This window comes from Mirounga angustirostris, unplaced genomic scaffold, assembly GCF_029215605.1.
Source record: "Mirounga angustirostris isolate CCGP_5_RB_7025 unplaced genomic scaffold, mMirAng1.0.hap1 SCAF_8, whole genome shotgun sequence".
In the NCBI taxonomy this organism is placed as follows: Eukaryota; Metazoa; Chordata; class Mammalia; order Carnivora; family Phocidae; genus Mirounga; species Mirounga angustirostris.
In genome coordinates this window covers 108,591,822-108,613,959 of record NW_026991716.1, presented here as the reverse complement: position 1 = coordinate 108,613,959, position 22,138 = coordinate 108,591,822, and the positions used below count along the sequence as shown (strand labels likewise).

At 38.5% G+C, this 22,138-nt stretch overlaps 1 protein-coding gene across 1 annotated transcript; it reads right to left on the bottom strand.

Moving 5' to 3' along the window:
- Nucleotides 1–284: 284 nt before the first annotated feature.
- On the bottom strand, nucleotides 285–16,795 carry HINT3 (histidine triad nucleotide binding protein 3). The gene is made up of 5 exons (XM_045865500.3): nucleotides 16,516–16,795; nucleotides 9,087–9,204; nucleotides 5,654–5,723; nucleotides 3,199–3,325; nucleotides 285–557 (listed from the first exon to the last, which is right to left on the bottom strand). The coding sequence occupies exons 1-5, from the start codon at nucleotides 16,714–16,716 to the stop codon at nucleotides 525–527; spliced, it is 549 nt and encodes a 182-aa protein (XP_045721456.1). The 5' UTR covers nucleotides 16,717–16,795; the 3' UTR covers nucleotides 285–524.
- Nucleotides 16,796–22,138: the final 5,343 nt, after the last annotated feature.

The following is a 22,138-nucleotide window of genomic DNA, read 5'->3' as shown; positions in this document are numbered from 1 at the left end:
TAAAAAGTGACACATACACAACTCTTTCCATCAACAACAGAAATCACTATGTAGTATGGTACTCTTCATTTTGAAATTTTGTGTGTAAACTTATATAACTGTCAAGAAATGGTTAATTTCTTTTTCCCCTTCACAGTAACAAAGGCTCCAATAAAGTAGTTTCTATACCAGTTTATTCTTCATGAGTAAGTCACTATTATAATAGACTATGGAGAAATGAAAATATTTAAACTTTGAAAAAAAATAGCCCTTCCTGATTAATGGGATTTGTTTTAATGGAATTTTACCTATAGTATCTTACACCTTAAATGAGTAACCATTAAAACAAAGAAGTCAATGACGAAGTATCCATGGGATTGTATCACATATCTCAGGAAACAGACATTCAGAAAAGATTTAAGGCTAGCCAGGAATAGCCTCTCATAAAACCTAACGAACCTTACAACTGTAATCAGACTTCAAAAGGACCAAAATATTAGTTTATGTTGAGCCAAGATTAGGAGAATCTTCCACTGTTGACATTTTCATGTTCTTAGTTTTTCAATCAAACAATCGGCCTGTAATTTTGAAAACACAACGTATTTTTAAATTCTAGTTATTAGAGCCTATATGAAATAATTCTACTGGTATTCCTATTATATTAAGTCAAAGCAGAAGAGCTGGCTATTACATATTCTGTTCCTAAAATATATCTTATAAAAAATTTCTCAATATAATAGTTTTATAAACTATAGTAAAGGTATTCCACATTGTATATAATAGGCAGATTTTTATCCACATTGCTTTAAAAAGCTTCAATAAGAAAAGGAAAATAAATATAATACTAACATTTTACAAAGTAAACTAGATGTGGAGGAACCTTAAATGCATATTACTAAGTGAAAGAAGCCAATCTGAAAAGGCTACATGCTGTATTGTTCCAACCATATGACATTCTGGAAAAGGCAAAACTGTGGAGGCATTAAAGAGATCAGTGGTTACCAGGAATTAAGGAAGAAGGAGACGTGACTAGGTAAAGCACAGAGGATTTTATTATACTATAATGTTGGATACATGTTACTACACATTTGTCCAAACCGATAAAATACAGAACACCAAGAATAAACCCTAGTGTGAATCATGAACTTTGGGTAAAAATGATGTGTTACTGTAATTTCATGGATTATAACAAACGTTATCACTGTGGTGTAGGATGTCCATAGTGGGAGACAGTGAGTGTATGGGTGATAGAGGGTATATGGGAACTCTCTGTACTCTCCATTCAATCTTGCTGTGAGCCTAAAAGTGCCCTAAAAAATAAAATCTATTAAAAAAATTAAAAAGTAAACCAAAGTCTTCTAGTTATTATTTCAAATACTTTTCTCTATCTGAAACTTTATATAAGAGATTTTGAAATAACTCTTAGTATCTTTTTTTTTTAAAGATTTTTTAAATTTATTTATTTGAGAGAGAGAGAATGAGAGAGAGAGCACATGAGAGGGGGGAGGGTCAGAGGGAGAAGCAGACTCCCCGCCGAGCAGGGAGCCCGATGCGGAACTCGATCCAGGGACTCCAGGATCATGACCTGAGCCGAAGGCAGTCGCCTAACCAACTGAGCCACCCAGGCGCCCTAAATCTTAGTATCTTTATCTTGATTTTTTTCAAAGTCTCATAATATATGCTGACAGATCTAAGGAGAGTTCAGATTCACAGAATGAACCATTAACAGATCTTATAACTTTGTTCATTCATTTTTTTTTTTCTAACTAAAAAGTCATGTAAGGAAATACAGTTAAAAATATTACAAAAGGGCGCCTGGGTGGCTCAGTCGTTAAGCGTCTGCCTTTGGCTCAGGTCATGATCCCAGGGTCCTGGGATCGAGCCCCACATCGGGCTCCCTGCTCAGCGGGAAGCCTGCTTCTCCTTCTCCCACTCCCCCTGCTTGTGTTCCGTCTCTTGCTGTGTCTCTCTCTGTCAAATAAATAAATAAAATCTTAAAAAAAAAAAAATTACAAAAAAATGTATTTTTCCTTACTTTATTATAAAAGCATGGAGCATGTAGAAAATTAGAAATACAAATAAGAAATACAAAAAAAATTAGAAATACAAATTCTAATTCTTATTAGAATACAAATAAGAAAATTAGAAATACAAAGGAAATCCCTTTTTTAATCACATTGATTTTTTAAAGAGACCACACCAACTGCCCTATCGAATACTCTACTAATTTTTATTTAGAACACACACACATAAATATCTTAAATTATTTTTAAATTAAATAAAATCATCTGGACAAGTTGAAGAGAGGGATACTAAGTTTGAAATATGAAGTTTCTAGAAATCATGCTTTTTAATTTCTTGGGTACCATGACTATAATAATGATATGCATTAACAGCAATTATTTAATTTGTAATTCAGTGATTATTTTAAAATAGCAACTATAAGTCTCCTTACCCTCATGGACACATAGGGACTGGTAAATTACTAGGCAAGTGGCCCTGGAAGGACAGTCACTTAATAACCAAGGCTTGACTGTCAGGCAACAGGCCCGTAATCAGCTTGAATTCTATTCTACTTTTGCCCTAGCAAAGCAGAATTCTGTAATTTTTTAGGCTCAATGGCTTCAACCTCAGATCTGACAGTTAATGTTACCAAGGCAGCCCTTTTCTAAACTAGAAAATTACAGAAATTCAATTTCTACAATAATGTTGGGAATGATAACAGAGGCAGGAGGTAATATTTACTAGTACTTACTATTTGCAAGGTACAGTTTTAAGTGCTTTATATGTAAATTATGTTATCAATCCTCTTATCAACCCTACAGGTGGGCAGTATTCCTTATAGGCAGGTAATAGATAAAGAATTTGGTCCTTAAAACATTTAAGTAACTTGCACATGGGACCTCAAGTAACTGAGCCACAATTTCAATGTAGATCGGACTCTGGGTTCTGAACTGCTAATTCCATGGTTCTTCTATATCATATCCTCTGCTTACAATGGAAAGACATAGCCATAACTTCTCTTCCTACAGATCTGATACCCTGGAAAATCCCTTAAGCTAAAAATATTACTTTGGATATGTGTGAGCAGTACATTAAAAGAGAGGATCAAGCCTATGAAAGCTGTTAAGTGCCTACTGTTGCCAAGAAAAGAACTATAACAAAAGGACAAATATTTTAAATACTTTTGTATGCTGCTACTATAATAATAACACTTACTGTGATAAACCAATAGGAATTCACTCTATAGACCAATTTTGATAAGAAGCCAAGTTGATCGACAGGCGCCAGCACATGAAGGTGCAAGTGGGAGATGGAACAGAATGGTGGCATGTGGAAACCCATTCTAAAACAGAAAGGTTACAGATAGTTGGCAAGTCAGTTCTACAAGAGTTTAAAGCTTTTTTTCATGTTAAAACACATAACCATTAAAGATATCCAAACAGGTTACCTAGGGTAGACAGACTGCCACTCAAACATCACTTTTACCGCTTTCTTTATACACTTCTCAGTATTCACACACTTTCTCCTCTTTTCGTGCTGAAGTTCACAGTAACAAACTCTTCATCAAGGAAGGGCTTAAGAGCGTATAATGTCTCGGTAAACCTTTATCAATTCTGAGTTGGCATTATGTTTTATCACCTCAGTCCTTATCAATTTTAACCTTTAATTCTCCTAAGATATGGCTCTGCAATGAATCCTTTAAAAAAAATTACAGGGCACTCCTGGGACCTTTAACTTTTAGACTGTACAGCTGAGGCATAAAGTTGTTGGTTGTGTACTATGTTTGGCATAAATTCCACCCTTTTCTTTTAAAAAAAATTACATGACACTCAAGTAGAAGGGTTTCTTTATTCCAAGACATAGCCAGTAGATGGTGTGCCTTCTCCTTTAATAAAGTAGTCATTTCCTTACCAACCCATCTTTCCATAGTGAGATTATTTATATCATTATTAAAAAAAACTTTATCATCACTCGAATTTCTTGCTTAATAATGAAAATACGTTATATAATAATAATTATCTGCTTTATAAAACATTTATAAGAGAATTCCTTTGACTACTAACAAATTTCTACTAAGAAATTTTTTAAATATGATTCTCTCTCTTAAAAATCAGTTTACAGTTTTGTAAGTCCACTTAGAAATTCTGAGTGGAGCAAGGCACACTTGTAACAATAATCCAAGCCTAAAGCCTAGAAATATTTGCCTCCTCAAACTAGAAGTGAGTCTCAATTAAAAAAAAAAAAAAAAAGACTACAGTGAGAGGAAGTGTAAGGGGGTGTAGGAGAAGTGGTCTATTGCAGCAACACAGGACTGACAATGGAGAGTCAGAAACAGGACACATATTGAAAAGCTTCCACCACTGCCTAGAAAAAAGAGACTGAGATTTCATTCTGTGAAACAGGAGTCATGTAATACAGATTCTGTATTACATGTGTAACAATAACACAAAGTGTTACAAAGTAACACTTCTAACTTCTAAAAGTTAGAAGCAACTCAAAGGTTCATTCAACCCTTTCATTTCAAAGATGGGGAAGCCAAGATCCAAAAAGTAGGAGACTTTCCAAGGTCACAAAGTCAGGCAGTGACAGAGCGAGGGTTGAGACTCTTGGTCCAACGTCCATTCTTCTAATAAGCACTCCTCTGACTGGGAAGGGAATGTACTGCTTTTGGCCAAAGGGTCTCAAATACCATCTGTTCCTTATCACTATCACCCTTGAATAGCGTTTCACAGTTTTCAGAGGATTTTCACACACACAATCTTATTTGAACTGGTAAGTAGGCAGAGCAGGTATTATCTCGGAGAGGTTAAATGCCTCAAGTATCATAGCCAGTATGAGCCCAGTACTCAGCAAGTAGCATGGACAGCATTAGAGCTCAGGTCTCTTTGAATTCCAGTTCAGATGTTAGAAGTAATCTCTGATCTACCTGTCTCGGCAAGCCTTTGGTCACACAAGGCAAAGTCAGAAGTCTTTTAAAAAGGAAAAAACACTATTTAGATTAAGTAAAAGAGTTGCCACATTGAACATCATATGCTTTTTTGCTCAAACATTGGCAAATGCCAGAGATCAGTTCAGTAGGCAACGAATTCAAGTTAATTTCCCACTAGAAGGATAATACTATATTTTTAAATCACATAAAATCAAATAGTTTCTAAAGAAATTTAATTTACACACAATTTTTTTTTAAAGATTTTATTTTATTTATTCGACAGAGAGAGAGAACGCGAGAGAGGGAACACAAGCAGGGGGAGTGGGAGAGGGAGAAGCAGGCTTCCCTCGGAGCAGGGAGCCTGATGCGGGGCTCGATCCCAGGACCCTGGGATCATGACCTGAGCCGAAGGCAGACGCTTAACGACTGAGCCACCCAGGCGCCCCTACACACAATTTTTATAGAAATGGACATATTGAACAAAGAAAGGTGGACTTGTAACTATTTTACCTACCCACTGCTTAAACAGACTTGTCTGCCCAAACTCCAAGTGGTGATTATTAGATGCTGAGACATGAGAGGAAGAAGTTTTATTTATTAAATTTGTACTACCAATGAACAATGTATGCTCACTTTCAGGAAAACTGTATTTAAGCTACCTCTGCTTTCATTTCCCAGGAAGGAACGACATTTCAGAAAAACTAACTACACATATTAGTTTCTATCTGGAAGTATACATACCTCGCATTTTTGAAGTCAGTGAAATTATTCCTTTCAAGAATGGTTTTTCCAACAGTTACCATGCTCTCAACTATAAAACAGGAAAGAAACTACATTATACTGTAGGAGACATTACTAAATTGTAATTAGTTTTAACTTTTAGGATCCTAATCAAAAGTCGTATTCAATGGGTAAACATTTAAAGACCTGTTTAATAGTTCTAATTTACTGAGAAGTTTGCTCATCAAAACTGAAATGAAGTATCAACTTATCAAAGTACAGTGTATAGGCTGACTTTGAACAGCTGTTGAGGAGTACTATTAAGTGACTACTTAGGACATCTGATCCTACTGAGGTCTAATTCTAATCATAAGGAGACCAAGTAAGAAACAAAAACATGTTTGAACTAAGAAGACATGCAGGAAAACTGAATTTGTCTTTCAACCCAAATTAAAGATATGATAGCCTTTCATGTCAGCCTACCTCTGACTAGCTAGATGTTCATATAATTGTTTTGGCTTCTGAACCCTATGTGCCTTAGTGTCTTTATTGTCTTGGTGCTTTATGGCCTTCAGATAGGAATACACTTCCCCATGAGAAAAAATTTGGTAACCTGCAATCTCCAAAGCACAATGCCAAAATTTAGACCTCTTTTGTTTCTGAACGGTGTAACCAAGTATTTGGAAGGGGGAAAAATGAGAGAATCTACAGAAGATGGTTGTTACAAAAGAGGCTCATAAAATTGTTGTGAATGTTTACTTCTCTAAGTCAGGCTTGAGCCAGGAGGACGACAGACTTCCATGACAAAGTCGGTACCATATTGTCTAAAAAAAAACTCAAGTTACTTCAAGCAAGACTGTATCTTGTTTTCTTTTAAAATACTCCCAAGATCCCAGACATGGAAGAAAATGTTTTCTCTTAATTTCTTTAAAAGACATATGACTGCTTAAAGCAATAATTTTAACAGTACCAAGATATTATAATGTAGATGTAATATATATGACAACAATAACACAAAGTGTTACAAAGTTTATCACATTTTTCATGAATTGATATAATGTTAATTCTAATTAGGCTATGATAATTACACAGTATTTTAGTCTCTCTAGAGCAACTGTTTTTTTAAAAAAATGTGAAGAGGAATACATAAAAAGGCAAGAAATAAATTAAAATAGAATAACAAAAAATATATTTGAACAACCACAAGGCAGGAAAGAGAGCAATAACAACAAAAAATGGGACAAGCAGAAAACAAATGGCAAGATAGTACACCTAAATCGAACTGCATCAATAGTTATATTAAAGTTAATATTAATAGTTATATTAAAGATAGTACACCTAAATCGAACTGCATCAATAGTTATATTAAAGAAAACAAATGGCAAGATAGTACACCTAAATCGAACTGCATCAATATTATATATTAAAACAAATGGCAAGATAGTACACCTAAATCGAACTGCATCAATAGTTATATTACGAACTAAACACTCCAATTAAAAATCAGAGATTTTCACACTACATTTAAAAAATAATAATAAATACGCAAGACGCAGCTATATTGCTATCTTCAAGTCTTTAAATATTAATATTCAATTTGGTTGAAAGTATAGAAAAAGTACCCAATGTAGACAGTAAGTAACAAGAAAAAGTAGTTAAATTCATGTCATACAAAATAGGCTCAAGAAGTATTTCCAGAGATAAAGAGGGACATTTTACAATGATAAAAAAGGATCAATTCATTGAGAAGGCATGACAATCATAATTATGTATTCACTTAAAATCAGATTCAGAACACATGGAGCAAAACCTATTGTCTCCTTTCTATCTCACTGTTATCTATTCTATTATTTCTTTCCTTATACTTACTTTGGTCTGATTCACTTGCCTCTTTCTAGCATCCTAAAACAGAAATTTAGTTCATTGGTTTTAAACATCCTCTTCTAACATAAACATATACAGCTATAAATTTCCCTGTAGGTATTGCTTTGGCTACATTCCACAAATCTTGATATGTTGTATTTTTGCTATCAATGCTTTATTGTTGTCTTTGGCTTATTTATTTGGAAATTATTTAAAAGTGTGTTAATTTAAAAATATTTAGTGCGATTCTAGATTTTATTATTTTTCTACTTTAATTCCACTGTCATCAGAGAACATAGGTTATAAGATTTCAATAAGCTGAAATGTATTTAGACTTACAGAATATGGTCTATCTTGGTGAACATGTGCTCTTAACAAAATGTGTACTTTATTGTTGGGGGGAGTTCTAAAAATATCAATTATAATCACCATGCTTGACAGTGTTATTTAGCTCTTCCACATTCTTATTATTTTCCCAACTTCATAGACTGTATATAAATATTAACTGCAAGAGCATTTAAACCTTTATTAGAGAAATATTAAGACATAAACAAAATCACAAATGCCCACCACGCTGCTTCAAAATTGGTTAACATTTTACTTGCAACAGTTATAAAAACTTCCAATAAAACAGAATGCTGGAATGTATTTAAAAAAGAAAACCAAGCATGAACATATTTCTCCCTCCTTAAAAAAGCATTATAAAAAGGAAATACTTAAGGCATGGTGGCTGCTGTTTGACGCTAAATGTTGCAAAAATATTGACCTTTATCTGCTGGAATAAATATGAAATGTACTCACAGAAGTTCAGATGACGAAGGAATTTTGCAATATTGAGAAGAAACAGTTTAAAAACTGATAATTCAATAGTCTAAATACTAACGAACTACATTTCAAAGTTTTCCATCGAAGATATTTCTTATTCACCTCCAAAAAATCTGGCCCAATCTATCTTGTCAGCTACTTAAATTATTAACCAAACTAATCCCAGACCCTGGAGACAAAGGCTATGAAAGCAGATATGAAGTGAACTTAGAAATGTCTTAGGAAATGATAACTGGTAAGTCACAGAAATCACGAGTAGGAAAATACAGGATAATCCTGTAAGAGACAAGATTCAGAAGCCAAAAGGTCATTGCTAAAATCCCATCACCAAACTTTGGTGTTAGTTCATCTACACAAGAAACTTACAGGGCAGGTACCAATATGGTCTCATTTTATATAGCACCTTCCATTTTCAGAGTCAAGGAAAGCCATCATTTAAAAAAACATAAAGAGGCATTATCTTTTAGAGATTTTAAAGATTAAATAACATGATGTCTGGAATTTGCTTTAAATCCACTGTGGGAGAATGTTAACAGATGAAAAAGATTGGCCACAAGTTAATAAATGTGGAGCTTGGGTGATGAACACATGGAGATTACACTATATTCTTTATTTTTGTATATATTTGAAATTTTTCATTACAGAAGTTTCACAAATGCTCCTCTTTCATTAACACCTGGCTAGACTTTTTCTTTTTAATTGTCACTGCTTTCACTGATGCCAATTCAGGATGACATAACCATGAGGAATACTGCTATCATCTTACCCAGTTCTATGTGATCTTTCTTTAGCTCTCTACAGTTTCCAAGATGCTTCTTTGGCACCACAAGATAATGATGAGGTGCTGCTGGTCTGATATCTTTGAAGCAAACTAGGTCTTCATTCTGAAGGAAAAAAACATACCATTTGTTAGTGAATCTTTTAAAAAGAATTTCCTAATGCTGTTCTGACCTGTCTTAAACACCATAAATCTCAGTCTGATAGGCAAATGGTACTTATGTTACAACTAACCCCAGCTGGGCAATTTTGTGATTATGCATTAAGTTCATAAAGACAAGCTTTAGCATCCTTCATGAGATGCTCATTTGCTCCAGAAAATGAAGACTTATATAAAGCTAGTTTCAGGAAAACAATTCTCAATGAAGTTCAATAAAACTTTATTACCAAAGGGGTGCCTGGGTGGTACACTGGATTAAGTGTCCCACTCTTGGTTTTGGCTCAGATCATGATCTCAGGGTTGTGAGACAGAGCCCCATGTCCAGTTTCATGCTCAGTGGGGAGTCTGCTTGAGATCCTCTCTCCTTCTCCCTCTGCCCCTCCCACTTGTGCTCACTCTCTCTCTCTCTCAAATAAACAAATAAATCTTTAAAAAACAAAACAGGGGCGCCTGGGTGGCTCAGCCAGTTAAGCGTCTGCCTTCAGCTCAGGTCATGATCCCAGGGTCCTGGGATCGAGCCCCGCATCGGGCTCCCTGCTCCGCGGGAAGCCTGCTTCTCCCTCTCCCACTCCCCCTACTTGTGTTCCCTCTCTCGCTGTGTCTCTCTCTGTCAAATAAATAAATAAAATCTTTAAAAATAAATAAATAAATAAATAAATAAATAAATAAATAAATAAATAAATAAATAAATAAAATAAAATAAAAAACAAAACAAAAAACTTCATTACCAACAATCCCAGGGGTTTTTTTTTATTTCTTTATATATTTCTTCATCTCTACCTATATAAGGGTTTTTCACTCTTAATATGTACTTTTAAAGGTCTGACTACAGAAACATAACAAGATTGATAAATTCTTTTTTACATTTAATTTTTTTCCAAAGTCGCATGTTATACAACTATAATAGGAAAATCACCTAGCATCTACATATCCAGAGGTTACCTTTTTAAACATTTTTTACAGCAGTTATACACAAATACTTTTTTGTTCTGTTTACAGCATTAAAAAGTCTTTGAAATGCTAAGACAAACTCCAGTATATTGCACTAAGTGTCCAATCCATTATACTAGTTTCCTGATTTACATACTTCACATACTCAGGTAAGGAAAAAAGAAAAGAAATGAAAAAGGGAGTCTTTCAACCTACTGACATTTGAGTTTTAAGCTTTTCCAAAAGGAAAATCAATATTCCCTAAATATCCTTATTCAATATCTTATATAAAAATTTTTTCAATGACTAAAAGACACATGAAAAGATGCTCAACACCACTCATCATCAGAGAAATGCAAATCAAAACCACAATGATATGAAACTTCACACCAGTCCAATGGCTAGTATTAAAAACACAGGAAATACGTGTTGGCATGAATGTGGAGAAAAGGGAACCCTCTTGCACTGTTGGTGGGAATGCAAACTGGTGCAGCCACTATGGAAAACAGTATGGAGGTTCCTCAAAAATTAAAAACAGAAATACCATATAATCCCCCAGTTCCACGACTGTGTATTTATTTACCCAAAGAAAATGAAAACACTAATTCCAAAAGACGTATGCACCCCTATGTTTAGTACAGCATTATTTACAATAGCCAAGACATGAAAGCAACCTGAGAATCCATCAATAGATCAATGAATAAAGGAGATATGATGTACATGTATAAGGAAATATTACTCAGTCATAAAAAATGATGAGCTCTTGCCATTTGTGACAACATGAATGGACCTAGAGGGTATTATACTAAGAACAAACTGGTAGCTGCTAGAAGGAACGTTGGGGAGGGGGGGCAAAACAGGTGAAGGAAAACCTATGCATTTTAGTTAGCCAATGCAATGATTGAATTAGATTTCCATTAAGCTTTCTAAAATATTGAAATTGGCCCTCTGATGTTACTCTCTCTCCTATTGCTACTACTGAACTAGCCATTATTTAGACTCTTCATTTTAAGACAGACTTTCTCCTATTCCGAAGATACAATGACAAAAAATATGAAATGATGCATGTACAAAGCTATCCTTTGCAGCATGATTTGTAATAGCAAAAAAAAAAAACCAAACAAACCCAAGAGTCCATAATTCAACTAGGAGACCGGTTGAATAAATTATAGCAAATCCATACAATGAAGTAATATGTAGCTACAAAAAGGAATGAAAAAGATCTTTATATACTTATAAAATCATTTCTGAAATACACTTCAAAGTTAAAAAAAAATAAAACAAGGAGCAGGAGAGTGGTAAGGCCATCTTTTGTGTAAGAAAGGGGAGTACAAATACAAACGTATACATACATATTCTCACAATGGAAGGCTAAACCAAATATATATTTTTTAGTTTCTTGTGAGGGAAGAGGAACAGGGTAAAGATGATAAGAGAACGGAAGCTAGACTTTTCCGAATGTACTTAGCTTTATAATTTTGACTTTAAAAAAACATGAATATTTAACACCCTTTTGGACTTAAAAACAATCCCTAAAAATTGAAAACAAACAGAAACAAACCTAACCTAATATGTCACCTTGATAACATAACCATACAAAGAAATTTCTTTAAAAAAAAAAAGATTTTATTTATTTGAGAGAGACAGAGAGAACTAGAGCGCAAAAGAGAGAGCACACGAGTGGGAGGGTGGGGCAGAGGGACAGGGAGCAGCAGATTCCCCGCTGAGCAGGAAGCCCAAGTAGGGAGGATCTCAGGACCCAGGAACCATGACCTGAGCTGAAGGCAGACACTTAACCAACTGAGCCACTCAGGCACCCCCAAAGAAAAGATATTTCAAGTGACTTTTAAACACAGAATTTTGACTATCCATCCCTAATGACAACCACTAAATGAGAACTTTTCATTTACGCTTTCAACACAGATCACAAGCAAGCTTCTCAAGTGTGGGACATGCCATATTTATCCTTGAACTACAGGTGAATAACACATAAATTTGAAAGATTGTTTAATAAATAAAAGATGCTTAAACAGAAAGATAAAGCTACCAATGCTCCCTCCTCTACTCCTTAAAAAAAAAATGGTGTCATAGTTTTTACATACTTTTCCAGTAACAGAGATAGACTTTCCAAGATCTTTCAGTCTGTCCTTGCAAAACACCTTCTTAAAGTTGGAATTATGGCCACTGTTTGATTTTAACAGTGTTTCTCAGCCCTTTTTCATTACCATCCCCCCAAGGCAACTTTTTAGACTTTTTTTTCCTAATTGCCCCCCTCCCCTGATATTTTAATACCACAGCCAAATTGTACATGTGTTTATATCCTAAGTACTATACGTGTATTTTATATATATAAACTTTTTTTGCCCCTGTCCCTGTCCCAGGCAAGAGCATCAATTTTTACCCCTTTTGAGAATGCATGTATTTGACAAACAGCTAGTCCATCTTAACTTCATTATCACCACTGAATCCAAGCATCTGGGCTTAGCATCCATTAAATACGACAAATAAATTGTGGTGAACAGGGTAGGTGGGCACTCAACCTCCATTCCAAATACTTCTGTGTCTTTAGTACCACAGAAATTTAAAAAGCCAAAACCCCAGATGGAATTCAGATCTTGCCAACTAGATGTATTTCAGACTTAGGCGCTTTGATAAGCTAACCTGAGAAAAAGCCATCTTTCTGCAGCTTCCGCTAGTTCCAGCAGGCAAACATGGTCAGCTCTAAGACTACCGAGATCCTCTTTCCTTTCTTCCCTACCCCCATTCCATTGTCTAGTCAATAGCATCATGCAAGCCAAGAGACAGACATGAGACATTCATTTTTTTGGCACCATGGCCCACCTGCGCAGACCCAGCAGTATAGTATAGCCCTGAAGCTGTGTTATTGGTCAAAGGGGAGTAGAAATATGTAGGTGCTATGCGCATTTAGCACCCAGAGGTCAGAAATGGGAAACATCCCACAAAAGGTGGAACAGCTCTGCACAACAAAGCAGAATCCAACCCCAAACGCCAAAAGTACTCCCATTGGAAACACTGCTCAACAGTGGCAATCACACTGCTTCGTCACCTCTGAGTCACAGCTACAGAGACATCTTCCTGAAGTCTAAGTTCTAGTGGCAGTCACCTGACTCCTACCTTCCTGGCTGTGGCAGAGGAAACAGGTCCTCAGTGTGCAAGTGATGTTCTGGATGTCATTTTTTTTTTTAAGATTTTTATTTATTTATTTGACAGAGAGTAAGCACAAGCAGGCGGAGCGGCAGGCAGAGGGAGACGGAGACAGAGGGAGAAAGAGAAACCAACTCCCCGCTGAGCAGGAAGCCCGATGCAGGACTCGATCCCAGGACCCCGGGATCATGACCTGAGCCGAAGGCAGACACTTAACGACTGAGCCACCCAGGGACCCCCCCGGAAGTCATTCTTGAAGGCTTTTCCTTCAGCCCTTGCAACTTTTTTAGCAAATAATTCCCTACATTAGATCAATTTCTGCTTTAAATAGTGAGTTTTTCTTTCTGCAACTAACCCCTGACTGATAGCTAAAGCAAGTAAAAAGAAATAACATTTGAAAGAACATTTCAGTACCACACCATCTGAAGTGTAGGGCAAATTTGGTTAAGAAGAGGGAGGACATTAAAGTTAAACTAGTATTTCCTCAGCGTGGCCTCAAGCAAGGTGAAAATAAACACCTAGCCTGGTATTTCTCAACCATGTTTTCACTGTCACCCCTCTGAGGACATTCTTAAGACTTTTTTCCTGATTCCACTCTCATGATATTTTAATACCGCAGACATACTCTTTATCTGTTTGTGTCCACTATGTTTACCTTTGCCTCACACAAAAAGAGTAAGATACTGTCACCCCCAAAGCAACTTTTATCCCCCTCTGAGAACGCATGGCTAGTATTTGCTTAGTTTCAACTCTGCACTATACAACAAAAATACTATATGGATGCTTATGGAGTGAGGAATCTTCTCCAGCTTTTGTCAGAAAGATTTCCCAGACTAAACCCACATGATGCTGATAACTCCAATTATTCCAAATCAAACTTTCTCCTCTGGACTTAATTATAAGTCTACCCTACTTTATATAAACCCAATAGTTTCTAAATATTTACAATAAACATATATGAATGACTATAAGAATAAACTATATATATAATGCAAAATACACAAATTAAAGATTAGTTTCTCTTTTTAAAAAGATAAATCTTTAACCTTTAATTGGTGAGTTCTTATATATGAAATCATCTTAGATTCAATTTTAAAAAGATCTGCAATTTGGGGTGCCTGGGTGGCTCAGTCATTAAGCGTCTGCCTTCGGCTCAGGTCATGATCCCAGGGTCCTGGGATCGATCCCCCATCGGGCTCCCTACTCTGCGGGAAGCCTGCTTCTCCCTCTCCCACTCCCTCTGCTTGTGTTCCCTCTCTTGCTGTGTCTCTCTCTGTTAAATAAATAAATAAAATCTTTAAAAAAAAAAAAAGATCTGCAACTTTTTGAGGCACTGTTGTACAAGCATGTGCATCTTGCTTATGTTCTGCATTATATGGACTACTGTATATATTCATCCTGCGCCACCTATGTAGGATATAAATTAGTTAAAAATATTGAATGTGTCTAATTTCCTCTATAAAAATGTTCCAGGCTTTTCACATAGTTCACTCTGAGAATGTTCTTCAAAGAGAAAAATTCCTGACCTTTGGCCTGGAAAAAACTGGGATAGAAGTTTGGAACATCCCACCCCCTCTCAGGGGTGACTATTTAATTATTTTTTTTCCCTAAGATTTTATTTATTTGAGAGAGAGAGAGAGAGAGACAAAGAAAGATCACAAGCAGGGGGTAAGGGCAGAGGGAGAAGGAGACTCCCAGCTGAGCAACGAGCCCAATGAGGGACTCGACCCCAGAACCCTGGGATCATGACCTGAGCTGAAAGCAGATACTTAACGGACTGAGCCACCCAGGTGCCCCCCTCCGTGACTATTTTTAGACAAAACTTTTTACACTACTAGTACCTATTATTTACTAGTTTTCCTCAACATTGGTACTGGAGTATACAAAATTTAAAAGCAGTTTCTAGACATCTAAGAAATATCGAATTCTGTGAAGCTAAAAAATTCACTTTACTTCTTGCTAGCCTAATTTTATATGTGGTGAAATCCTGACTCTATGGATCAGTTAAGCAGAGGCCTACTCTACAGACAAGTGATGTACTGCCCCTCTCCCGGTAGCTGCTTCCTGTCTTCACTCCTTCCCCTATTCAGCATAGATGTCAAGGTCTATCACTTCACTCCTCTCTCTAGCCATAAGTTCTTACCTTTGTTCCACTGCACCTCCAAAACACCCACAGGGCCAGACCCCAACCGTGGGATGACCCAACTGTTCACCACCTTGTCTAAAACTAGACTCTGGCTGCTGCTGGAGGGGTAAAAAAAAAAAATCACACAGCTGAACAAAATACTGCAGGTGGTAGAACCACCTCACCGAGCACAGGGCACTGTAGCCCGCTGCCTCCTCTGTATTCAGTCCACCCTTTAGATTATAAGATCTGAACAGTGACTATCCTTTATCTTATTCACCAATGAATCTCCAACACCAGGTGCTTAGAACAGATCCAATTCACTTTTAACAAATGAATTAACGATCACTAAACAAACGAACACCCAGAATCTTTGGACCTGATCCTCTCCAAAGCCTGTTTCTTTAAAGGCAAGTAGAACCAGTAGAAGAAAATGTGTACCAGGTATCTGTTTTCAAGTACCTGAGCAAAATCTTAGTGCCCTGAAAATGTGCATACATCCCAGCTGACAACACCTATACGAACTTTACCCTTCAGTGGAAACCTGCGACTATTAAGAAACAGTTTGACCTCGGCTCCACCCCGCCCAGCCTAACATCAGTCAGTTTAACGAAGCTTTTCCCAATTACCATTATCTCCTTTCTACCAGTTTTCTCCTTAGTAGCAGTATTAGAGTGTGTAGAATTTAAAATCGTGTCTAGAAAGACAGGGGGTGGGGATACGGGGGTGGGGAGAGGAATCAATGCTATTTTCTGCCAAATACCTCGTACTTGCAGACAGAAGCCGAAGTGTCTGGCTTTATCGCTACATTGTCCCCCTCGGCACAGCAAGAAGACGGCTGGAGACAGACCCCACACCAAGAGAAGCAAGTCCGTCATTAACACCAGGACACCCAGCCTCCCTCCCCGCCCCCCCCTCCCCCGGTCCACACCTGCGAGGCCTCCCTCCCGGGGGCCTGAAACGACCCCACCGCGGTCTGCCACCGCGAGGCCTCGGTCCCTGGGCTCCCAACCCACGCCGGGTCCGCATGCAGCCCACCTCGCAGTACAGGAGCTCTGTGCCGGGTTCCTGCTGCCCCGCGATGCGGCAGAACACGCACTTGCTACTATAGTCCTCCGCCTTCGATGACCGTGCGACAACATCGGTAGTCTTCGATGAAGACACCTTAGATTCTGTAGACTCCACTGCCTCAAAACCAGGCTCGGACTCCACGCTACCGCGCTTCGGCTCCTCCGCCATCGTACCCGCCCCAAGGTGGCCAAAAACCTTGACCGCTCCTGCACCGCTGGCCCTGGTCCGCCTCCTGCAGCTGCTCAGTTTTACCTAGAGGCGTCGCCCTTCGCCTGCCGCTGGGAAGGGCTGGGAGTTGGGCGCACGCGCGGATCCAAGCTGTGACTGCGACGCCGTCATCGCTCACACCGCCAGCGGCCGTGAGGGGGAGCGCGAGGACGCGCACGGACGCGACCGGAGGAGCCGGCTGGGGCTTGCGGAAGTCGCTCCGCCCCCTGCGTCTCGTTGGTAAAGACGCACCACGTCCTTCGAGACGCAGGAGCGCGCGCCGCCGCGGTGACATCACTGTCGCGCCCTAACGTCCGGCCAAATGGAACCTGCTGGGTATACTGGAGGTCCTTTCCGAAAGCTGCAAGTTAGCATCCCCCAAGAGTATTATTATGTTGTTAAAAAAAAAAAAGTTTTTAAAAATTCGGAGGTTTTAAGAGCACAATTTCTAGAGCATTCTTTTCAACAGAGAATCTGTGCTCATAGAATTGTGCTCATTCGTTGGTCGTGCTTCATGCCTCGACCACTACAATAACCTAACTAGTTTCCCTCCTTGATTCTCTTGTCACTCAAAAACCCTTCAGTAACTATCACGCCCAAAAGACAAAGTCTCAGTTAACTTGGTAGTCAAGATGGACTGATTCGATCTCAGCTTTTTATTTTATAATACTCGGCATTTGCTGAACACCTAAAAATGTGACATGTATTTTCTCTCAACCAAACGAGGTTGGTTTTATAATCCTCATTACAGAGATGAAGAAACAAACCAAGATAAAGGTTTGTCTAACTCCAGAACCCACCAGCCTGTTTGAACACAACTTTTTTAACACTAAAAAATTTCTTAAACTAGCTCATTATAGTATGCTTGTTACTTGTTAACTTAGAAAATACATAATAACAAAGTCCTATTGTGAATTCAGTCCTGTTTTTGAATGATTTATATTGTATTAATTGAAAGCATTTATATATTTTTTAAAGTAGTTGTACGTATGTGTTCAAGACATTTTTCATTCGTTTTGCAGTTTGCCAGTGGTTTGGGGGACCACTATAAGAGCTTCACACCCCATCAGGAATCCAAGGCAGAGTTCAGAATGAGTACGTTACTTTGCCTTACTAAGTATCCACTATTTCCATGCACTATAATACACCACATCACTTTTTTTTTTAAGCCGCACTGTTCCTTCTGAAATATCTGTTTCCATCTCTGCACATCCAAATCCACCTTCCAAACCACTCCTCAAATGCTCCCTCCTTCATGACATTTTTTTTAAATTAACCAAACTGAAATAAGTACTTCCTCTTGTGAATTCACAGAGCAGTTTTTCAATACTTCTCTTGTAGAACTTATCACTCTGTATTATATACTATTTATGTACGTATTTTTCTTACTAGAAATTATGTTCCTTGATGAAAAGAATGGGTGTCTTTGAATCTACTGTAGTGCCTCTTACAGCGCTTTGCGTGTAGTTTTTCACTTAATTGTCTAATGAATAAAAGAATCATTAGCAGTAAGGTTGCTGCATAGTACTGTTCAGATTGCACACTGTAAAAGAACACCATAAATAAGAATATGGTAATTCACATTGTAGATAAATATTACATAAAATCACAGGCAGACCTAAAGTTCTGGAGCAGTGAAGAGCTAACTCCTACAAAAACCCACACTGGGTGCATATGACTACACACACTCCGGAGACCATCCACCTATATATTGGCACACATCTGCACAAGTTGTACCTGCCCTGACTACGTTCCTAGAGACACCTGTGACTGGTCTCTCACTTGCCTGGCACTTTCAAAGACTTGCTTCCCATCCCCAACTTTGAACTTGATACCGTTGTCTATCATGGAAGTGGGAGAAGCAACACAAACTATTTAAAACTTGTCTGAAGTAGTGGTGTGGGATCAAGCAAAAGCCTGGGCAGTTGTGTGTACACAGGCAGAGCTGCTACCAGTTGGTGCCTTGGTTAGCTCCCCAGGGAAACCATCATTTGGGTTTTGTGACAAAAACAACATTTTACTTGTGAAATGGAATGTTTTCACTGATTTCACAAGGGCACCATATGGGCTAGTAGCAGCCCTGCTTCAAGCATGCTCTGGAGTCAAACAACTCTACAGTTTACCATCTGTGAAGATTTGGGCTAAGTTATTTATCTTTCTGTGTCAAGGCTTTCTGTTTCTTCATCTATAAAATGAGGATAATAACAATGCTTTTAATGCAGATATTATTTTGAGAACTGAAGCCTGGCAGCCTGGCACAAAACTCAATAAATGTTAACAGTTACTACCAATAGGTAGTGATGGTATGGAAAACAATATAAGGGATCCGATGGTTTACTTGAATTTAAATTCAGAAGCTTCAGTGCTCCGATCTAACACAGAGACTGAATGAGGGTTTGTAAAGTCATTTCCTCTCCTCCCTTTTCCCCTCCGTTCCCTACTTGTCTCTCCCCTGACATACAAAAAGCTGTACATATTTGATAAGATTCTTCTCTTCAGCTACACTCACTCCCTTGGTAATCTCACATGGTCTGTGGCTTTGAGCACATATATGCCAATGACTCCCAAATTTAAATCTCTAGTATAGACCTCTTCCCTGAACTCCAGACTGCCAATTCAACCACCCCACACACATTATAAACATGTCTGAAACTAGGCTATGGGGAGAGCTTTTTCCCCTCCCCAAACCTGCTACCATCTTATTTGAGGGAAAACTCTGTTCTGCCATCTACTGAGGATGGACATTTTGAGATCATATTTGATGCTTCTCCTTAACTCTTAATATCCAGTCCATCAGGAAATTTAAAGTACATCCAGAATCTGATGTCATCACCACTGTCAACCTTGACTGAGCTACCATCACCTCTCATGTGAATTATTCAGTAACCTAACTGGTCTTCCTACTTCAGCCTTCTTCCCACTCCCTTTACTGTGTAGTCTTAACGCAGCAGCCAGAGTGATCCTTTAAAAATGTAAATCAGATCATATCTCTCCTCTGTTCAACATCCTCCAGTGGTTCTGTATCTCACTGAGAGTAAAAGCCAAAGGACTTAGCTATGAGAACCCGTAAGTCTCGACATTATATGCCACTTGCCCACCTCCTTACATTCTGACATCAGCTACAACCATTTCCATTGCTTACTCTGCTCCAGCCACACCGGATTCCTTATTACTTATGCCAGCCAGGCTTGGGCCCACATCTGGGCCTCTACACTGGTTGTCCCTCTGCCTAGAACACACTTTCTATTATTGGCCATGCAGATTTCTCCTCTCAACTCCTTCAGGTCTTTGCTCAAATGTTTCTTCCCCAGTGGAGTCAATTCTGACCACCTTGGCAAACGCCCCCCCTCATTCTCACCCCTAGATTTCCCTTTCCCTTTCCCTTGTTCTGTTATTTCCATCACACCCATTACCTTCTAGATACTTATGCTTAAATATTTAATACTATATGGTAATTTTATTATATATAAGTGTTTAAATATTACATCATTAACTTACTATGATTATTATTGTCTGTTTCATCCTCATTAAAGGTAATCTGAACAGGAATTTTTATCATTTTTGTCTGTTTTTAGTTCATCGAAGTATCCCCAGTGTCTCCATGTGGAATAGGAGATCCCAAGTGTAATCAAGGACAACTCAGAGGTTCTTAGTCCAAAAACTGGAAAGTTGAAGCCCATGATTACTAAAATGGAGAACCCTGGAAGAGCAGGTTTGGGGGCAGGGAAGACCAGGCATTCAGTTCTGGGTATGCTAATTTGAGATGCTAGCTCAGTCTCTTTAGAGTTGCCACTTAAATGTCTGTTTGGTCTGTTCATAAAAGTCTGTTTCAGGGGACGCCTGGGTGGCTCAGTCGGTTAAGCGTCTGCCTTCAGCTCAGGTCATGATCCCAGGGTCCTGGGATCGAGTCCCGCATCGGGCTCCCTGCTCCGCGGGGAGCCTGCTTCTCCCTCTGCCTCTGCCTCTCTCTCTCTCTCTCTCTCTCATGAATAAATAAATAAAATCTTAAAAAAAAAAAAAAAGTCTGTTTCAGTAAGCAACTCCAAAAGTCTTAATGCCTTAGAACAAAAAGGTTTATTTCTTACTCACATGTGTGTCTGTCTGTTGCACGTTGGCCCTGGCTGTGCAGACCTCTTCCTGTAACCCAAGCTGAGGGAGCAGGGATGGTTCTGGTGTCAGAACAGAGGGAAGACAGAGCCCAGTGGAGCCACATGATGGCCCTGAGGGCTTCTTCTCAGGACTAGCACAAGTCACTTCTACTCCTGTGTCATTGACAACAGTAAGTCACATGGCCAACTCTGACATCAGCGGACCAGGGTTAAATATAATCTGGGACTGGAAAAGGCAAAAACTTTTGAACAATAATACAGTGCACTGCAGATGCCTATTTGACATTTAAGTGGCAATGTCATTAGGTGACTAGATATATGAGCCTAAAGTTCAGTAGAGAAATCCAGGCTACGTGTATGAATTTTAGAATCTTTAGCATGTAGTATTTACATTCTTGAAGTTAGAAGACATCACCAAAGGAGTAAGTATAAGTAGAGAAAAGAAAAGTTCCAAGGATTGAGCTAGGGGAACTCTGGCATTTAGAAATCAGAGACATGAGAAAAGGCCAAACATGACTGGGAGAAAGTCATGTGCTGGGTAAAGCAAAGATGGTCTCAGGTAGGAGGGAGCGATGAGCTCTGTCAGGACCTGCTGATGGGATACAAAGAGGACTGGGAATTGAGTGGAGCTTTTTGATAAAGCTGAGAGAAGCAGTTTTACTGCTGGGGTTGGGGAAGAATCCTTATTCTAGTGGGTTTAAGAGAGAAGGGTAGTAAATGAAATAAAGGGAGCAAGTATGAACAGACCAAACAGATTATTCACAGGAAGAAAAAAGTACCAAAAGAATGCCAGAGACTACAGCTACACTGGTAAGGATCAGAGAGGCAGAGATGCTGGAATAGCAGAGTGGCTATTGTCAGCTCAAAGTAAATGCACATCATTTAAGGTCATCTACTCAGGTGTCTCCATTCCTTGCAATCTGAGGAAGCTACACTAACTCACCATCCTTTCTCCACCAATTAACTCTACCTTTATCACATTTTTTAAGAGAGGGAGGGGGGGCTTAGGGAGAGGGGGAGAGAGAATTTTAAGCAGGCTCCACAGCCAGCCTGGGGCCCAACTCGGGGTTTGATCTCACAACCCTGAAATCATGACCTGAGCAAAATCCAGAGTTGGATGCTTAACCAACTGAGCCACCTAGGCGCCCCCACCTGTATCACATTTTAAATTATCTTTCCTTATACATCTTTTCAAAACTCCTAGTGTTTGATGGAGTGCCCCAGGGCTTACTCCTTGCTCTTCTTCTCAATCTATATTCACTTCCTTGATCTTA